Raw genomic sequence first — 14,013 nt, 5'->3', positions numbered from 1 at the left:
ATGATTCTAGCTAATAGAAATCGTGCTTCACAGCTGATCGTCGGAAATACCAGTTCGCCTGAACCCATAGCATTTTTTTTACTACTGGTTCAGGCGAACCGTTAGCATTCTTACTACTGGTTCAGGCTAACCATTAGCATTCTTACTACCAATTCAGGCGAACCATTAGTATTCTTGCTATCGGTTCAGGTGAACCGTTAGCATTCTTACTACCAGTTCAGGTGAACCTTAGCATTTTTACTACCAGTTCAGGCGAACCTTAGCATTCTTATTACCGGTTCAGGCGAACCATTAGTATTCTTACTACCAGTTCAGATGAACTGTTAGCATTCTTACTACCAGTTCAGGCGAACCTTAGCATTCTTATTACCGGTTCAGGCAAACCATTAGTATTCTTACTACCAGTTCAGATGAACCGTTAGCATTCTTACTACCAGTTCAGGTGAACCGTTAGCATTCTTACTACCAGTTCAGGCAAACCTTAGCATTCTTATTACCGGTTCAGGCGAACCATTAGTATTCTTACTACCAGTTCAGGTGAACCGTTAGCATTCTTACTACCAGTTCAGGTGAACCGTTAGAATTTTTACTACTGGTTTGTGCGAACCAGTCTGAACCAGTAGCATTTCACCCCTGATTTGATTGTTGTCCCAAGGAATTAAGGATTCGTTGGGTTTTTTTTAAAATGGGGTTTTATTTCTGTAAGCCACCCAGAGTCGTCCCGAGTGACTTGGGCAGTCGAAAACATTATTTCCTAACTGGAAGAATAAATCGATAAAAGTTTGCATGAATATCCCCCCCCCCTCCGCCCCAGGGTTTACACGCCACGGAACCAAGAAGCCGAGAATACGAACCTTAAACTGTCTCACGTTTCCTTGGTCTACTAGAGGCTGTTCATTGTGTGGTGTGATGCAGTACGCTATTTTCTAACAGAAAGCAGAAAGGGGGTGGGGGAGAAGGCATTTTAAGACAATTTAATCCAGGATTTTCACAATGGGAAGGAACGCAACATAGCGATGATGGCGAACCTTTTCAACATCAAATGCCCAACCCGGAATATGCGTTTATGTATGTGCATGTGTGCGCGAAGCCCAAAGACCAGGTGGTCGGCATGCACATGCCTGTTTTTTGGGCCATTTTTGACCATTTTGGGGGCATTTTCAGGCCATTTATGGGCTGTTTTCAGGCTGTTTTCTGGCACTCCGGGCCCCGCAGATGTTCTGGATGGAAACCAGAAGAGCAGCTGGTGACGGCGCACATCAGAGGTGGGTTCCTACCAGTTCGCACCTATTCGGTAGAACCGGTTCGTCAAATCTACCGAACCGGTTAGAAGAGGTTCCACCAGTGGACCCGGAAAGCAGGCCACACCTACAGAAGAGGTTCCCAAAAATTTTTGAAACCCACCACTGGTCCTTGGATATGATTATTCTACACTATCATGCTCCTATTTATAAAACTCAGGGCCTCTGTGAAAGGTAAGGATGACTACTGCGTTTGTGGTGCAATCAGAACATTGCGTGTGTTGAAGTTGTTTTAACGCAAACCAAAGATGCCTTTTAAAAAACAAGTTTACATCCTATTCTTATGTATGCCAGTGCTGTGTGGGAGGTAATTTAAGGTGGTTCTGACAAGTGTCGTTGGTATCTCTTCCTCAATCCCCTCCTCTTCCTCCTTCTCCTCCCCTTCCTCCTTCTCTTCCTCCCCCTTCCTCTTCCTCTATCTCCCCCTCTATCTCTTCCTCCTCAATCCCTTCCTCCTCCTTCTCTTTCTCTTCCTCTACCTCCTCTTCCCCTTCTTCCTCTTCCTCCTCCCCTTTCTCTTCCTCTATCTCTCCCTCTATATCCTCCACCTCCTCAATCCCTTCCTCCTCCTCTCATTTCTCTTCCTCTATCTCCTCCCCTTCTATCTCTTCTTCCTCTCCCTCCTCCTCCTCCTCAGTAATGTCCAGTGTTTTATCCCCGTGGCACCACCGAGAAGTGTCCTGCCTGCAGAGACCACTTCCTTTAATTTAATCTGAAACCCTGCAATTGTGTGGATGCCGGGGGTGGGGTGGGGGAAAGCCATTGGGAAATTCAAATTTTGATTTTTCTGCCTCGCGTACTACGTTGTCCCTTAATAGACCGGGGATGGCTTAGCTTCCAAATGTCCAGAAGAGGAAATGCGGGAGTGTTCCAAATCCTTTTCTTGAGATGCAAAATTACTTTTGACTCGGTTTCCGAAAGGTCACCCATCTACGAAGCGTTTGCGGAATTAAAGAAAGCAAACTCTTAGCTTAACGCGGGCAATTTTCATTTCACAAAGAACATTTCCATGACATTTCGTAGCTCGGCCACTCACTTGTTGAAAGGTCCCCGGCGTCCTTAGTAATTTGTAGAGGATGTAGGCAGGCACAAGGATCATGGAAGATGAGGCCACAGCCCATCCGACAGAAGTGGCCCAGGGGGGGAAGGTGTATTGGTCGTAGGTCAACGGCTTGGAATTTATGACGCTCACTAAGATTACAAACTGGAGGAGGAGGGGGAGATAAACAAAATTAACTTCCTTTGAATCACAGGTTTATGCTGAGACGGAAAGAGAATGCGACTCACGCCTGATTCTTGTGGCATGCAAGAAGAAAAAGAGTCAACATTTTTGTTTATGGTTACTTTGTAGATGGTTGCGGTGGTAGATAGATAGATAGGTAGGTAGGTAGATAGACGGACGGACGGACAGACAGATAATGATGAAGACAGACAGACAGAGATGAAAGAGATAGCTAGAGAAAGAGAGATGATTATGAATAGAGATAGATAGACAAACAAAGAATAGAAAGATGAGAGAGAGAGAGAGAGAGAGAGAGAGAGAGAGAGAGAGAGAGAGAGAGAGAGAGAGAGAGAGAATAATTACATGATGGATGGATGGATGGATAGATAGACTGATATAGATATGAAAGATAGCTAGAGAAAGAGAGATGATTATGAAGAGAGAGACAGACACAGAGAATAGAGAGATGAGAGAGATGAGAGAAAAAAAGATGATAATTATGGTACTAGATTAGATAGATAGATAGATAGATAGATAGATAGATAGATAGATAGATAGATAGATGAAAGAGATAGTTAAAGAAAGAGAGATGATTATGAATAAAGAGAGAGAGACACAATAGAGAGATGAGAGATAGATAAGAGAAAGAAAGATGATTATTACAGTAGTAGATTAGATAGATAGATGATAGATAGATAGATAGATAGATAGATAGATAGATAGATAGATAGATAGATAGATAAGTAGGTAGATGGATGGATGAAAGAGATAGCTAGAGAAAGAGAGATGAATAAAGAGAGAGACAGAATAGAGAGAATAGAGATAGATAAGAGAAAGAAAGATGATAATTACGGTATTAGATTAGATTACATTAGATTAGATAGATAGATAGATAGGTAGGTAGGTAGGTAGGTAGGTAGGTAGGTAGGTAGGTAGGTAGGTAGGTAGGTGGATGGATGAAAGAGATAGCTAGAGAAAGAGATGAATAAAGAGAGAGACAGACAAAATAGAGAGATGAGAGATAGATAAGAGAAAGAAAGATGATAATTATGATGATAGATAGGTAAGTAGTGGTATTAAAGGAGGACATATTTTATTTTAATCCATAAATAAATGAGTGAGTGAGTGAGTGAGTGAGTGGCATACAGAAATACTTCAATGCAAGTTCTGTCCTATCATTTTACCATTTGGGTCTTATACCCAAATTCAAACAGCTGTTTTTCTTTTCCCTTTCAGAATTCTAGGAGATTCTTCAAGCCTCTCACTCGGCTTCTCTGCTTTCTCAAAGCTTTTGCATCTACTTAAAACCAAAGCAAGCCACACCACTCAGCCCTTCCCATTTGATATTGAGTGCCAAGTGCAATTAGGTTGCACAAACAGCCCCCAAAGCGTTTTGATCTGCCCGTAATGTTAGTTATTTGACCCGTCAGTCAAACATCAAGTTAAAGGCGTTAACTGTAGAAGGAACGGTTTTAGCAGGAACTTATCGTGGCTCAAGCAAGGCTGGGTTCTTGTTTTTCTAATCTCTATTCTAATGGATATTTTTTTTAAAAATTTCAACCAGGTCACCCCAAAATAGTGAATTTTTCTAGAAAGACAATCGATTAAGGTCACATTAATATGAAAAGGAGCTTAGCTGAATTCTGCAATTTGGACTTGGGATCACCATGGACTTTTTTCATCAGCAAAGATGAGGATGAAACCCTGATTCCATCTGTTTCCAAGGCTCCTGTTCATTGGGAATATTCCTGAATTCACTTTTGCTAATATAGATAGATAGATAGATAGATAGATAGATAGATAGATAGATAGATAGATAGATAGATAGATAGATAGATAGAGATAGAGATAGAGATAGAGATAGAGATAGAGATAGAGATAGAGATAGAGATAGAGATAGAGATAGAGATAGAGATAGAGATAGAGATAGAGATAGAGATAGAGATAGAGATAGAGATAGATATAGATATAGATATAGATAGATATAGATATAGATAGATATAGATAGATATAGATAGATATAGATAGATATAGATAGATATAGATAGATATAGAGATAGATATAGATATAGATATATAGTGTCACAACCCCTGGTAAGCCCCAATTATGGGAGGAAGCTAACAGCTTCCATTATCTGTCAATCGGCTCGTCACAAGAGTCCATCACAACAGAAACCCAATATTTTTACTGTTGCCTTTGTTACACATTTTGTGTTATATTTGTGCTGATAAATAAATAAAGGGAGACTAGTACAGATCTATTTCAAGCTATTTAGCTCTCATCAGCTAGCCATACTGGGTTCGAATCCCAGTAAGGGTATGGCTAGCTGATGAGAGCTAAATAGGTTGAAATAGATCTATACTAGTCTCCCTTTATTTATTTATCAGCACAAATATAACATTATATATATATAAATAACCCAATATTTTTTACTGTTGCCTTTTTGTTACATTTGTTATATTTGTGCTGATAAATAAATAAAGGGAGACTAGTATAGAGACTAGTATAGATCTATTTCAAGCTATTTAGCTCTCATCAGCTAGCCATACCCTTGCTGGGAATCGAACCTGTGCTCTATTGCCTGGGAGGGGAATGGATTATTCAATATATTATTCGCTTTGGCGCCTAATTAACCAGATTCAGCTTAGCTTCGCATCTGTTCATTTATAATTAGTAAAAGTACACTTGATTTCAACAAATGGAGTCCTGTGGTTTTCTTTCCTGATTATTGAATGAAGAAAAGCTCACAGGTAGAGGTTATATACAATACAGGTATTTGAAGGAACGTCCCTAAAGCAACGTTAGGAGGTGACTTCGGTTCCTCCTGTTTTGCCTTATTTTTGAAGTCCTCCAATTGTCGTGCCCGTTTTATGGGGAGAGAAACTGGACGTTCAACTGGAAGCGTTGCAGATAGAAGGCTGAAGATAAATAAACATTTCTAAGGAAGAATAAATCATCGTACCAGTAAAAAACCGGGGCTGACAAATTTCCAACACAATCGCCAGTAGATGCCCGGTTTAAAACCCAACATTTGCTGGATGTCTTCGCTGAATCGGTCCACACCTGAAAATTGACCACAGGGGTTGAAGAAAAATAAAAACATTTTCAGATGGTTTTTTTTTTTTTTAGAAGATTCCAAGTTGCTTCCCAACAACTACAGGCTTATGGATCCAAACAAGCTGTCAACTGAACATCTGATGGAGGGAATGAACTGAAACTACCTTTCCTAGCCGAGATGCCCTGCAATTACAGCCCATTTATCCCACAAGATGGGAACAGCATAATTGAAGGGTCTCGTGAAAACCTGGCTCCCGATCTCTGAGTGTTTGCCAGTAACAGTTGCCGCTCGGAACTTGGCAGGAGCAGGAGTGATTAAGAAGCCATTTCCCCGGGTTTGTCTTGCGGCAGTCCACAAACCCTGCAAATCGCAGTCATAATGAATGCGGTCACTAACAATCTAGGGTTGTATCCAAGTGCGCTTATTTCAATTTGCAGAAGGCCTCGGGTGGCCCAAGTGATGGCTATGTACACACCGGGAAAGTCATGTGTGTGGATGAATCTCCCAATGCCTCTTTCATAGCTGTGGGCTCCTCCTCCTCCTCCTCCTCCTCCTCCTCCTCCTCCTCCTCCTCCTCCTCCTCCTCCTCCTCTCCACAAACACCACTCTCTTCTAGCACTGATGATGTTTCCTAGTTGGATAATGAAATGTCTGCAAGAAAACAACCCAGCTCAGACAGCACCAAGGACTCCACAGTTCTCCTCCTCCTCGTTCACCTCCTCCTCTGCTCCTCTTTCTCCTTCACCTCCACCTCCTTCTCTTCCTCTCCTCCTCCTCCTCTTTTTCCTCTTTCTCCTTCACCTCTTTCTCCACCTCCTCCTCCTCTTCTTTCTCCTCCTCTTTCTCCCGCACCTCTTTCTCCCCCTCCCCTTCCTCTCCTCCTCCTCTTTCTCCTCCTTTCCTTCACCTCCACCTTCTCCTCCTCTCCTCTTTCTCCTTCACCCCCAACTCCTTCTCCTCCTCCTCTTCTTTCTCCTCCATCTCCACCTTCTCCTCCTCTCCTCCTCCTCCTCTTTCTCCTCCTCTTTCTCCCTCACCTCTTTCTCCCCCTCCCCTTCCTCTCCTCCTCCTCCTCTTTCTCCTCCTCCTCCTTTCTCCTTCACCTCCACCTTCTCCTCCTCTCCTCTTTCTTCTTCACCTCCAACTACTCCTCCTCTCCTCCTCTCCACAAACACCACTCCCTTCTAGCACTGATGAATGTTCCCTAGTTGGATAATGAAATGTCTGCAAGAAAACAATGAAGCTCAGAGAGCACCAAGGTACCCTTCAAATACATACATCCACATGACCTTGGATGGATCCCCAACTATACCTCTGATACATCTTTCTCCCAAGGGAGTCTTGGAGCAGTTTTCTTCACAGGATTCATGATGATTCTGGGAAACGTTTTAAACCCAGCTTTGGCACAGACTGCCTGCAGTCCCCAAATAAAAGTGCTAAACTCTTCCCACCACTCACCGTAAAACCAGGAAACGCCAATGGCTTCCACCAAAACAGCAAACAAGATGGAGGTCCCAGCAGCGTAATTATCCAGCAGAGTCAGAATGTAGATACCCCCCTACAAGATGAGAAGGAAACAGCTTGTAAAACAAATAGACCATAATTTGAAAAACCCAGTGGGAAGGCTCCAAGCTTTGGGCCAGTGAGAAATTATTTTGCCCTGGTTCCTGAAATATATAGGCCCCCATTTTAACACTAGCAAAATGTGAACGGACATCAGTAAGGACAGATGGAATATAAAACACCCTGAGAATAAGACCTTCCCGGATAATACGTCCAATTGGGCTTTTGATGTGCTAAAATAAGCCCTCCCCTGAAAATAAGCCCTTCCCAAAAATATTGCAACACAGCAGCAGCCATGAGGTGACCACGCTCGCCGCCTCCTGCACCTCAAAAATAATAAGACCTCCATGAAAATAAGGCCAGGCGCTTATTTCGGGGGTCAACAGAAAATAAGACCCTGTCTTACTTTCAGGAAAACACTACGGATCTTTTTCATCCTTTGATATGGCGACAAGGTGTAATTTTAAAAAACCAAATGGTTGTGGGATTCCCAGTCATGGTTATCCCAAAGGAGCATGTGTTTTTTTTACGTGGCACGACAAAACCGCGCTCGACTAAAGCGCACCCGATTAAACCGCGTTGCTGATGTCATCAACAGGGCGACAACAGCGAGCGTGGAGAAAGAAGGGCGCTTTAAATAGCGCTTTGAAAGCAAGCTGATTCAAGTTAAGGTAAGGGTTAGGTTTAGGGTTAGGTTTAGGGTTAGGTTTAGGGTTAGGTTTAGGGTTAGGTTAAGGGTTAGGGTTAGCTTTAGGGTTAGGTTAAGGGTTAGGGTTAGGGTTAGGGTTAGGTTAAGGGTTAGGTTAAGGGTTAGGTTTAGGGTTAGGTTTAGGGTTAGGTTTAGGATTAGGTTTAGGGGGGTTAGGTTTAGGTTTAGGGGTTAATTTTAGGTTTAGCGTTTACAGCGTGCTTCTGTCTCCACGCTGTTGTCGCCCTGTGATGATGTCAGCTACGCGGTTTCGTCGAGCGCCCTTTAGTCGAACACGGTTTTGTGGTGGAACCGGGTCTTCAAGGAAAAACAAAGAAAGCCCAGTTGCCTTTAAAAAAAGAAAGCATCTTAGGTCATTCTGCCTCTTTTGGATTCCTCTCCCTGGGTTTTGTGACCCAGGTGGAGTTCTGCAATTTTTAATTGTTCCATGTTTAAATCTGCATATCGTTTGCCTTTATCCCTTACTGTAAAAACAAGGGCAGATTTTGGCCAGGAGCTGAGAAAATGCTGCAGAGAAGGCAAACAAATGGACCTCACACACACACACACACACACACACACACACACACACACACACAAACAATTTTACACCAACATTTAACAAATGCACCAAGAGGAAGAAAGGCTTATGTATAGAATCGTCCAGATTTATTTATTTTTTAAAAAACACCACCCTGGTTTAAAACCTAAGGAAGCTGCTATATCCACAAAGCATCGATTAGATGAGATAATTAAGCTACAAGAAAAATCAATCCTTACAAGGCAAGAACATTCAATATAAAAGGCATGCCAGATAGGTACTAGATCACCAAACTGACAGCTGGGGAAGAAAGGAGGAAAACATTTAGGGAGGCGAGGGCATAAATATTCCCGACGTATCTGAAAATGATGAAGTGATGTGCATTAGGCACAGAATAGAACAGAACAGAGCAGAATTCTTCATTGGCCAAGCGTGATTGGACACACAAGGAATTTGTCTTTGGTGCAGATGCTCTCAGTACACAAAAAGACAGGATACATTTGTCATGAATCATAAGGTACAGCATTTAATGATACTCATAGGGTACAAATAAGCAATTAGGAAACAATCAAGAAGGACATTGTAGGAAGAGTGAGCACCACCAACTCAGACAAGCATGAGATAAGATTTAGAGGCTGTGCTTCAAACCCCTTTTAACTGTTGGTCAAGCTGTTAGAACTGGGCCTAACGCACCTCCATGGGGTCCTTGGAACTCTCTACACTTGTTGGTTTCCTTGCAGATGTTTTAGGATCCAACTGGGTAACAACATCAATGCTAGAAGGGAGGAAGTAACCACTGATAATGTTACCAGTTGAGTAATGAAATGTCTGCAAGAAAAATCACCAAGCTGAGAAAGGACCAAGGAGAAAGAAGGAAGGAAGGAAGGATGGATGGATGGATGAAAGGAAGGAAGGAAGGAAGGAAGGAAGGAAGGGGAAGGAAGGAAGGAAGGAAGGAAGGAAGGAAAGTTAACATATTTTGTGATATCACAATATCATACGCATGGTTTCCAGGTGCTAGGAAAGAAGGAAGGAAGGAAGGAAGGAGGAGAAGCAGGGGGTGGAGGAGGGAGAAAGAAATACAGAGAGGCAGGAAAGGAGGAAAGGAAGGAAGGAAGGAAGGAAGGAAGGAGGAAAGGAAGGAAGGAAGGAAGGAAGGAAGGAAGGAAGGAAGGAAGGAAAGTTAGCATATTTTGTGATATCACAATATCATTCGCGTGATTTCCAGGTGCTAGGAAAGAAGGAAGGAAGGAAGGAAGGAGGAGAAGCGGGGGGGGGGAGGAGGGAGAAAGGAATATAGAGAGGCAGGGAAGGAGGAAAGGAAGGAAGGAAGGAAAAATGGAGGGAGAGAGGGAGGGAAGGAAGGAATATTGCACATGATGTTACCTACTTGGATAATGAAACATCTGCAAGAAAACAATATTTGCCTTCAGAGAGAGAATATTTGTTCAACCCTGAGCTACAAATATTCTGTTTTATTGGTACTAACACACCTCCCTCTCTATTTCATTTCATTTTACTGACAAAAGGCAAACCTTCCAAAGAGTGCACTTACATTGGATACGCACAAGAGGGAAAGGAGGAAAGTGCTAATACAGACAGCAAGTGTGAACAGCTTTCTGTTTCTCTTCAGGATCTGGAAATCATCTGCCAAACCGGTTATGACCGCTTCCATGCCACCCATCTAAGTTGGGGAGAAAGAGAAGATGGACATGTCATCAAAAGTTGGCAGCCTAAGAATGGGCAGGTTGGAACAAACCAACATTCACCTCCTGTGCCATACAGTTCTAATGCTGGTTAGTCAAAGTACCAAAAACTACCAAAAGTGTGTGTGCATCCACACACACACACACACACAGACACACAAAACCAGAAATCCAACCACACCGTCTTAGCTATATTCTGCCGACTGTCCCTCCCCTGTATACTGATATATACAGTATCATTCTAGAATTGAAATGGAGTGGTGTGGTGGCCTAGAGGTGGACCTCTCGCCTCACATTCAGGAGGCTGTAAGTTCGATCCTAGGTGGAGGCAGATATTTCTCCCTCTGGCCGCATACTGAGAATATTGTATCTGCTGAACAGAACTCCGCGTTGGTGACAGGAAGGGCATCTGGCCATTAAAAGACTCTGCTAGCTCCATTCAGTTCCCCCCCCCCACACGCAAGGTATTATGGGGTTGTTCAATGATGATGATGATGATTCTGGAATTAAAATAGTTCAGTACTGAAATGTTATCAAAAGGAAAGAGGAAAGAGGAAAGAATAGTATAGTAATAGACTTATATCCTGCTTCACAGTGGTTTTATATCCCTCCCTAAGTGCTTTACAGAGTCAGCCTATCGCGCCCCAACCATCTGGGTCCTCATTTTACCCACCTCAGAAGGATGGAAGGCTGAGTTAACCTTGAGCCAGTCAGGATCGAACTGCTGGCAGTCGGCAGAATTAGCCTGCAATACTGCATTCTAACCATGGCACCACCACAGCTCTTACGGAATACTTACAGAACTGTCTATGCCCAGGCTAAGGAGCATTATAAAAAACACGATTGCCCAAAATGTCGATCCGTTGAGGGTTGAAATAGCTTCTGGATAAAGGATGAAAACCAGCCCAGCTCCTAAGAAACAAGAACGTTTGGGTTCACCGATTAAGATATTAAAACACGCATTTCCCGATTTTATAAACGCAAGTTTTATACACTTCAATCAACGCAAACGTGCGTAACCGTTCCACACTGTTCCTTCCCCTCGCCGTGATCAGACTGAAGACGCATAATAGATTTTGTTGTTGTAATACTTGTGACTGGTCAATAGGTGTCACTATGTCCCACCCTTCGGAAGTCATCCTTATACTGAAATATCTCTCTGAATCCAGTTTAGAAAAAAAAAATGTGGTTTTTTTTTTTGCTTCTTCTTTTTTTAAAAAAAAAAAAATCAAATAAAACATAGAGTAAGACCCCCTAGCAAGATTCTCAGAAATTTAATTCAGTATTTTTTCAACATTTCCAGACACGTCTAGTTTCTTTAACCAGACACTCTTCTTATACCACAAAGAGTGGGAAGTGATGAGACAACAAATAATTCAGGATTTATTTATTCATTTTTCTGGGAAACCGTTCATGGAAACAGATGGGGTTGTGTTGTGGCTCAGCAGGAGCCGTTGGAGCTGCCACCAGACTCTGACAGCGAGGGGCCCTATGAGTCGGCTCTGGAGGATGTGAAGGACTCTGGACAGGGTTCCGACTCTGAGCAGGGTGCAGAGAGGCTGGTTGGCCACCAGGAGATGCCTGAGCCTTGGACCAGTGGGGTGGAGACAAGGGAGTGTGTTCCTGACGTCAGCAGTGAGTTGTTCCTGGATGCACAGCACCGAAGAGCTTATAGGCATCAGGAACAGTTGCGCAATTACAGGAGGTAATTGCACTCAGCTGGTGGTCATTAGGCTCCTCTCCAGACTATAAAAAGACTGCTTGTGCATACGCCCCTTTTGCAGAAGTCAACACAGGAACTAATGTCGGAGAACATTATTGTGAGCTTGGCAGGCTGGATTGCTGCCAGGGTTTATCTGTGTTGGATTGCTGCCCAAGCTTGTCTGTGCCGGTTTGCTGCCAAGGACCTGTCTGTCTGTTAATTAAATGCCGTAACTTATCTTTGGCTTGGAGCGTGTGTTGGTGTGGGATGAGGGTGTGTGTGTGTGTCATAACAGGGTTGTATGGAAGAAATTTCCTTACCTTCTGTAGCTACATCTTTAATACTGACTTTGTATATATGAGCCATGTAGCCCAAGATAGAAAAGATGGCAAAGCCAGAGATGAAGCTGGTGACACAGTTGATCGTACTAGTCATCAGGGCATCCCTAGGAGAACCAAAAATTAAGAAGAAGAAAAAAAGAAGATAATAAGGAAAAGGCATTTTCAATATTTTTAAAGGGGGGAGGGGAAAGCTGGGTTTGGTTGACATTTTTGTAGACCCACATGCAAAACTGAAATAGATGACTCTATATAGTTATAGATTATATCTATATTTATATCTACATGCGATATATTTCTCCCTTTTTCCCCCTCTACATTTGCCTAGCTTTTTAGAGGCCAACCTGATAATTATGATGTCAGTTTGTCAGGCAATAGTCATGGAATCAATTATAAACCAATCCATCACCCTCCACTTAGAGACAAACAACCTGCTTTCTAACAAGCAGTTTGGTTTCAGGAAAAAAATTGTCCTGAAATCTGCAACTCCTACACTGCAGAAACATTTGAACCACAGGTAAAGCAATAGACCAGGGTAAAGCAACAGACGCAATTCACATAGACTTCTGCAAAGCCTTTGATTCAGCGGTACACAAACTACAGTTAAAACTAAGCTCTTATGGCATTTCCGGATCCTTGCAATTTATTCATACCCATTTCCTTTGTTCATGTCCATGTTTATACTTATACCTGTTATCTTGTACATGTTTGACAAACTAAGCAAATAAATAAATAAGTAAAATATTCAAAACCCCGGGCTAAAGGAGAAGCAACAATCATGAGTGAAGTGAGGAAGAAGCAAGATCTGGGATAAAATATTTGTCAGCGTTCTAAGTATCATGTAGAATTAAATCAGAATCAAAGGCAAAACGATCCTTAAAGTTGCAATTTAATAAAGCAGACATCTTAGACACATCTGTGTTAATCCCAATATTGGAAATGACATCAGAATTCCATCCAGTTAAAAGTTCATGATCTTGACCCCACACCCACAATCCATCACATGGTCCAATCTTTTTCTTCCATGCTGGCATCCACACCCAGCTGCTACCGGTCAGGTGTACTGGTGCGGAGACAAAGGATGACCTTGGCTTCTACTAAAGAATGAAAACAATACATTCCACAATCTCACTCCTGTCTATTCCCCCCTCCTATCAACTATACTAAAGAAACAGCATAATAAAATAAGAGAAAGCGTGGCAGGCCAAAATTCTAAAGAGAATATAATTGCAGGGCTGACAATATTATTTTTGTTGTTCATTTTTTTTAAAAAAATGGTTTTATTCCATTTGCTTTGATTTCAGACTATTTCAGAATCTGAATTCAAAAAACCTGACCCAGTAAAAAAAGGTATCTTGGATTAATTGATAGCCTCCCCAACAATTTGGAACTGAACTGATTAAACAAGGAAACCAAATCTTTCCACTTCTCTGAGAAGCAAACCTTGTTTCGGAGGGTTAAAGAGAAATAAATATTTCAGAACCAGAGCAAAATTACTCTTATTTGTCAAGGGAAAGAGAAACACTTGCAAAACGCCCGAAGGCAGATCAAATGATCATCACCAAGCAAGCTTATTTATTTTATTTATTGGGTTTGTCAAACATGTAAGAGTTAACAGGTATAAGTGCAAACATGGGTATGAAAACAGGAAATGGGTATGAATAATCGGGGACAGTAGGACAGGGACAGTAGGCACGCTGGTGCGCTTATGCACGCCCCTTAAAGACCTCTTAGGAATGGGGTGAGGTCCACCGTGGACAGTTTAAGGTTAAAGTTATGGGGGTTTGAGAATGTAACGCAAAGTTAACACAACTGGGGAAAAATCGCCTTTAAGAGAATAGCAATAGCTGTTAGACTTATATACCGCTTCATAGGGCTTTCAGCCCTCTGTAA

General features: G+C 42.3%; 1 protein-coding gene across 1 annotated transcript in view; it reads right to left on the bottom strand.

The window, feature by feature from the left end:
* The window catches only part of SLC6A2 (solute carrier family 6 member 2), a 44,743-nt gene that overhangs the window by 2,028 nt on the left and 28,702 nt on the right, over positions 1-14,013 (bottom strand). Inside the window, exons 8-14 of the mRNA XM_087729392.1 lie at positions 12,103-12,227; positions 10,880-10,992; positions 9,930-10,058; positions 7,041-7,140; positions 5,487-5,587; positions 2,338-2,505; positions 855-926 (exon numbers count right to left, since the gene is read on the bottom strand). Of these exons, the coding sequence (XP_087585518.1) occupies positions 855-926; positions 2,338-2,505; positions 5,487-5,587; positions 7,041-7,140; positions 9,930-10,058; positions 10,880-10,992; positions 12,103-12,227 (808 nt within the window). The remainder of the gene's footprint in view (positions 1-854; positions 927-2,337; positions 2,506-5,486; positions 5,588-7,040; positions 7,141-9,929; positions 10,059-10,879; positions 10,993-12,102; positions 12,228-14,013) is intronic.

Source organism: Thamnophis sirtalis, unplaced genomic scaffold (assembly GCF_051295495.1).
Source record: "Thamnophis sirtalis isolate CommonGarterSnake01/CBP01778 unplaced genomic scaffold, rThaSir2_p1.2 scaffold_14, whole genome shotgun sequence".
In the NCBI taxonomy this organism is placed as follows: domain Eukaryota; kingdom Metazoa; phylum Chordata; class Lepidosauria; order Squamata; family Natricidae; genus Thamnophis; species Thamnophis sirtalis.
The sequence above is the reverse complement of the archived record's forward strand: the minus strand, read 5'-3'. Positions and strand labels throughout refer to the sequence as shown.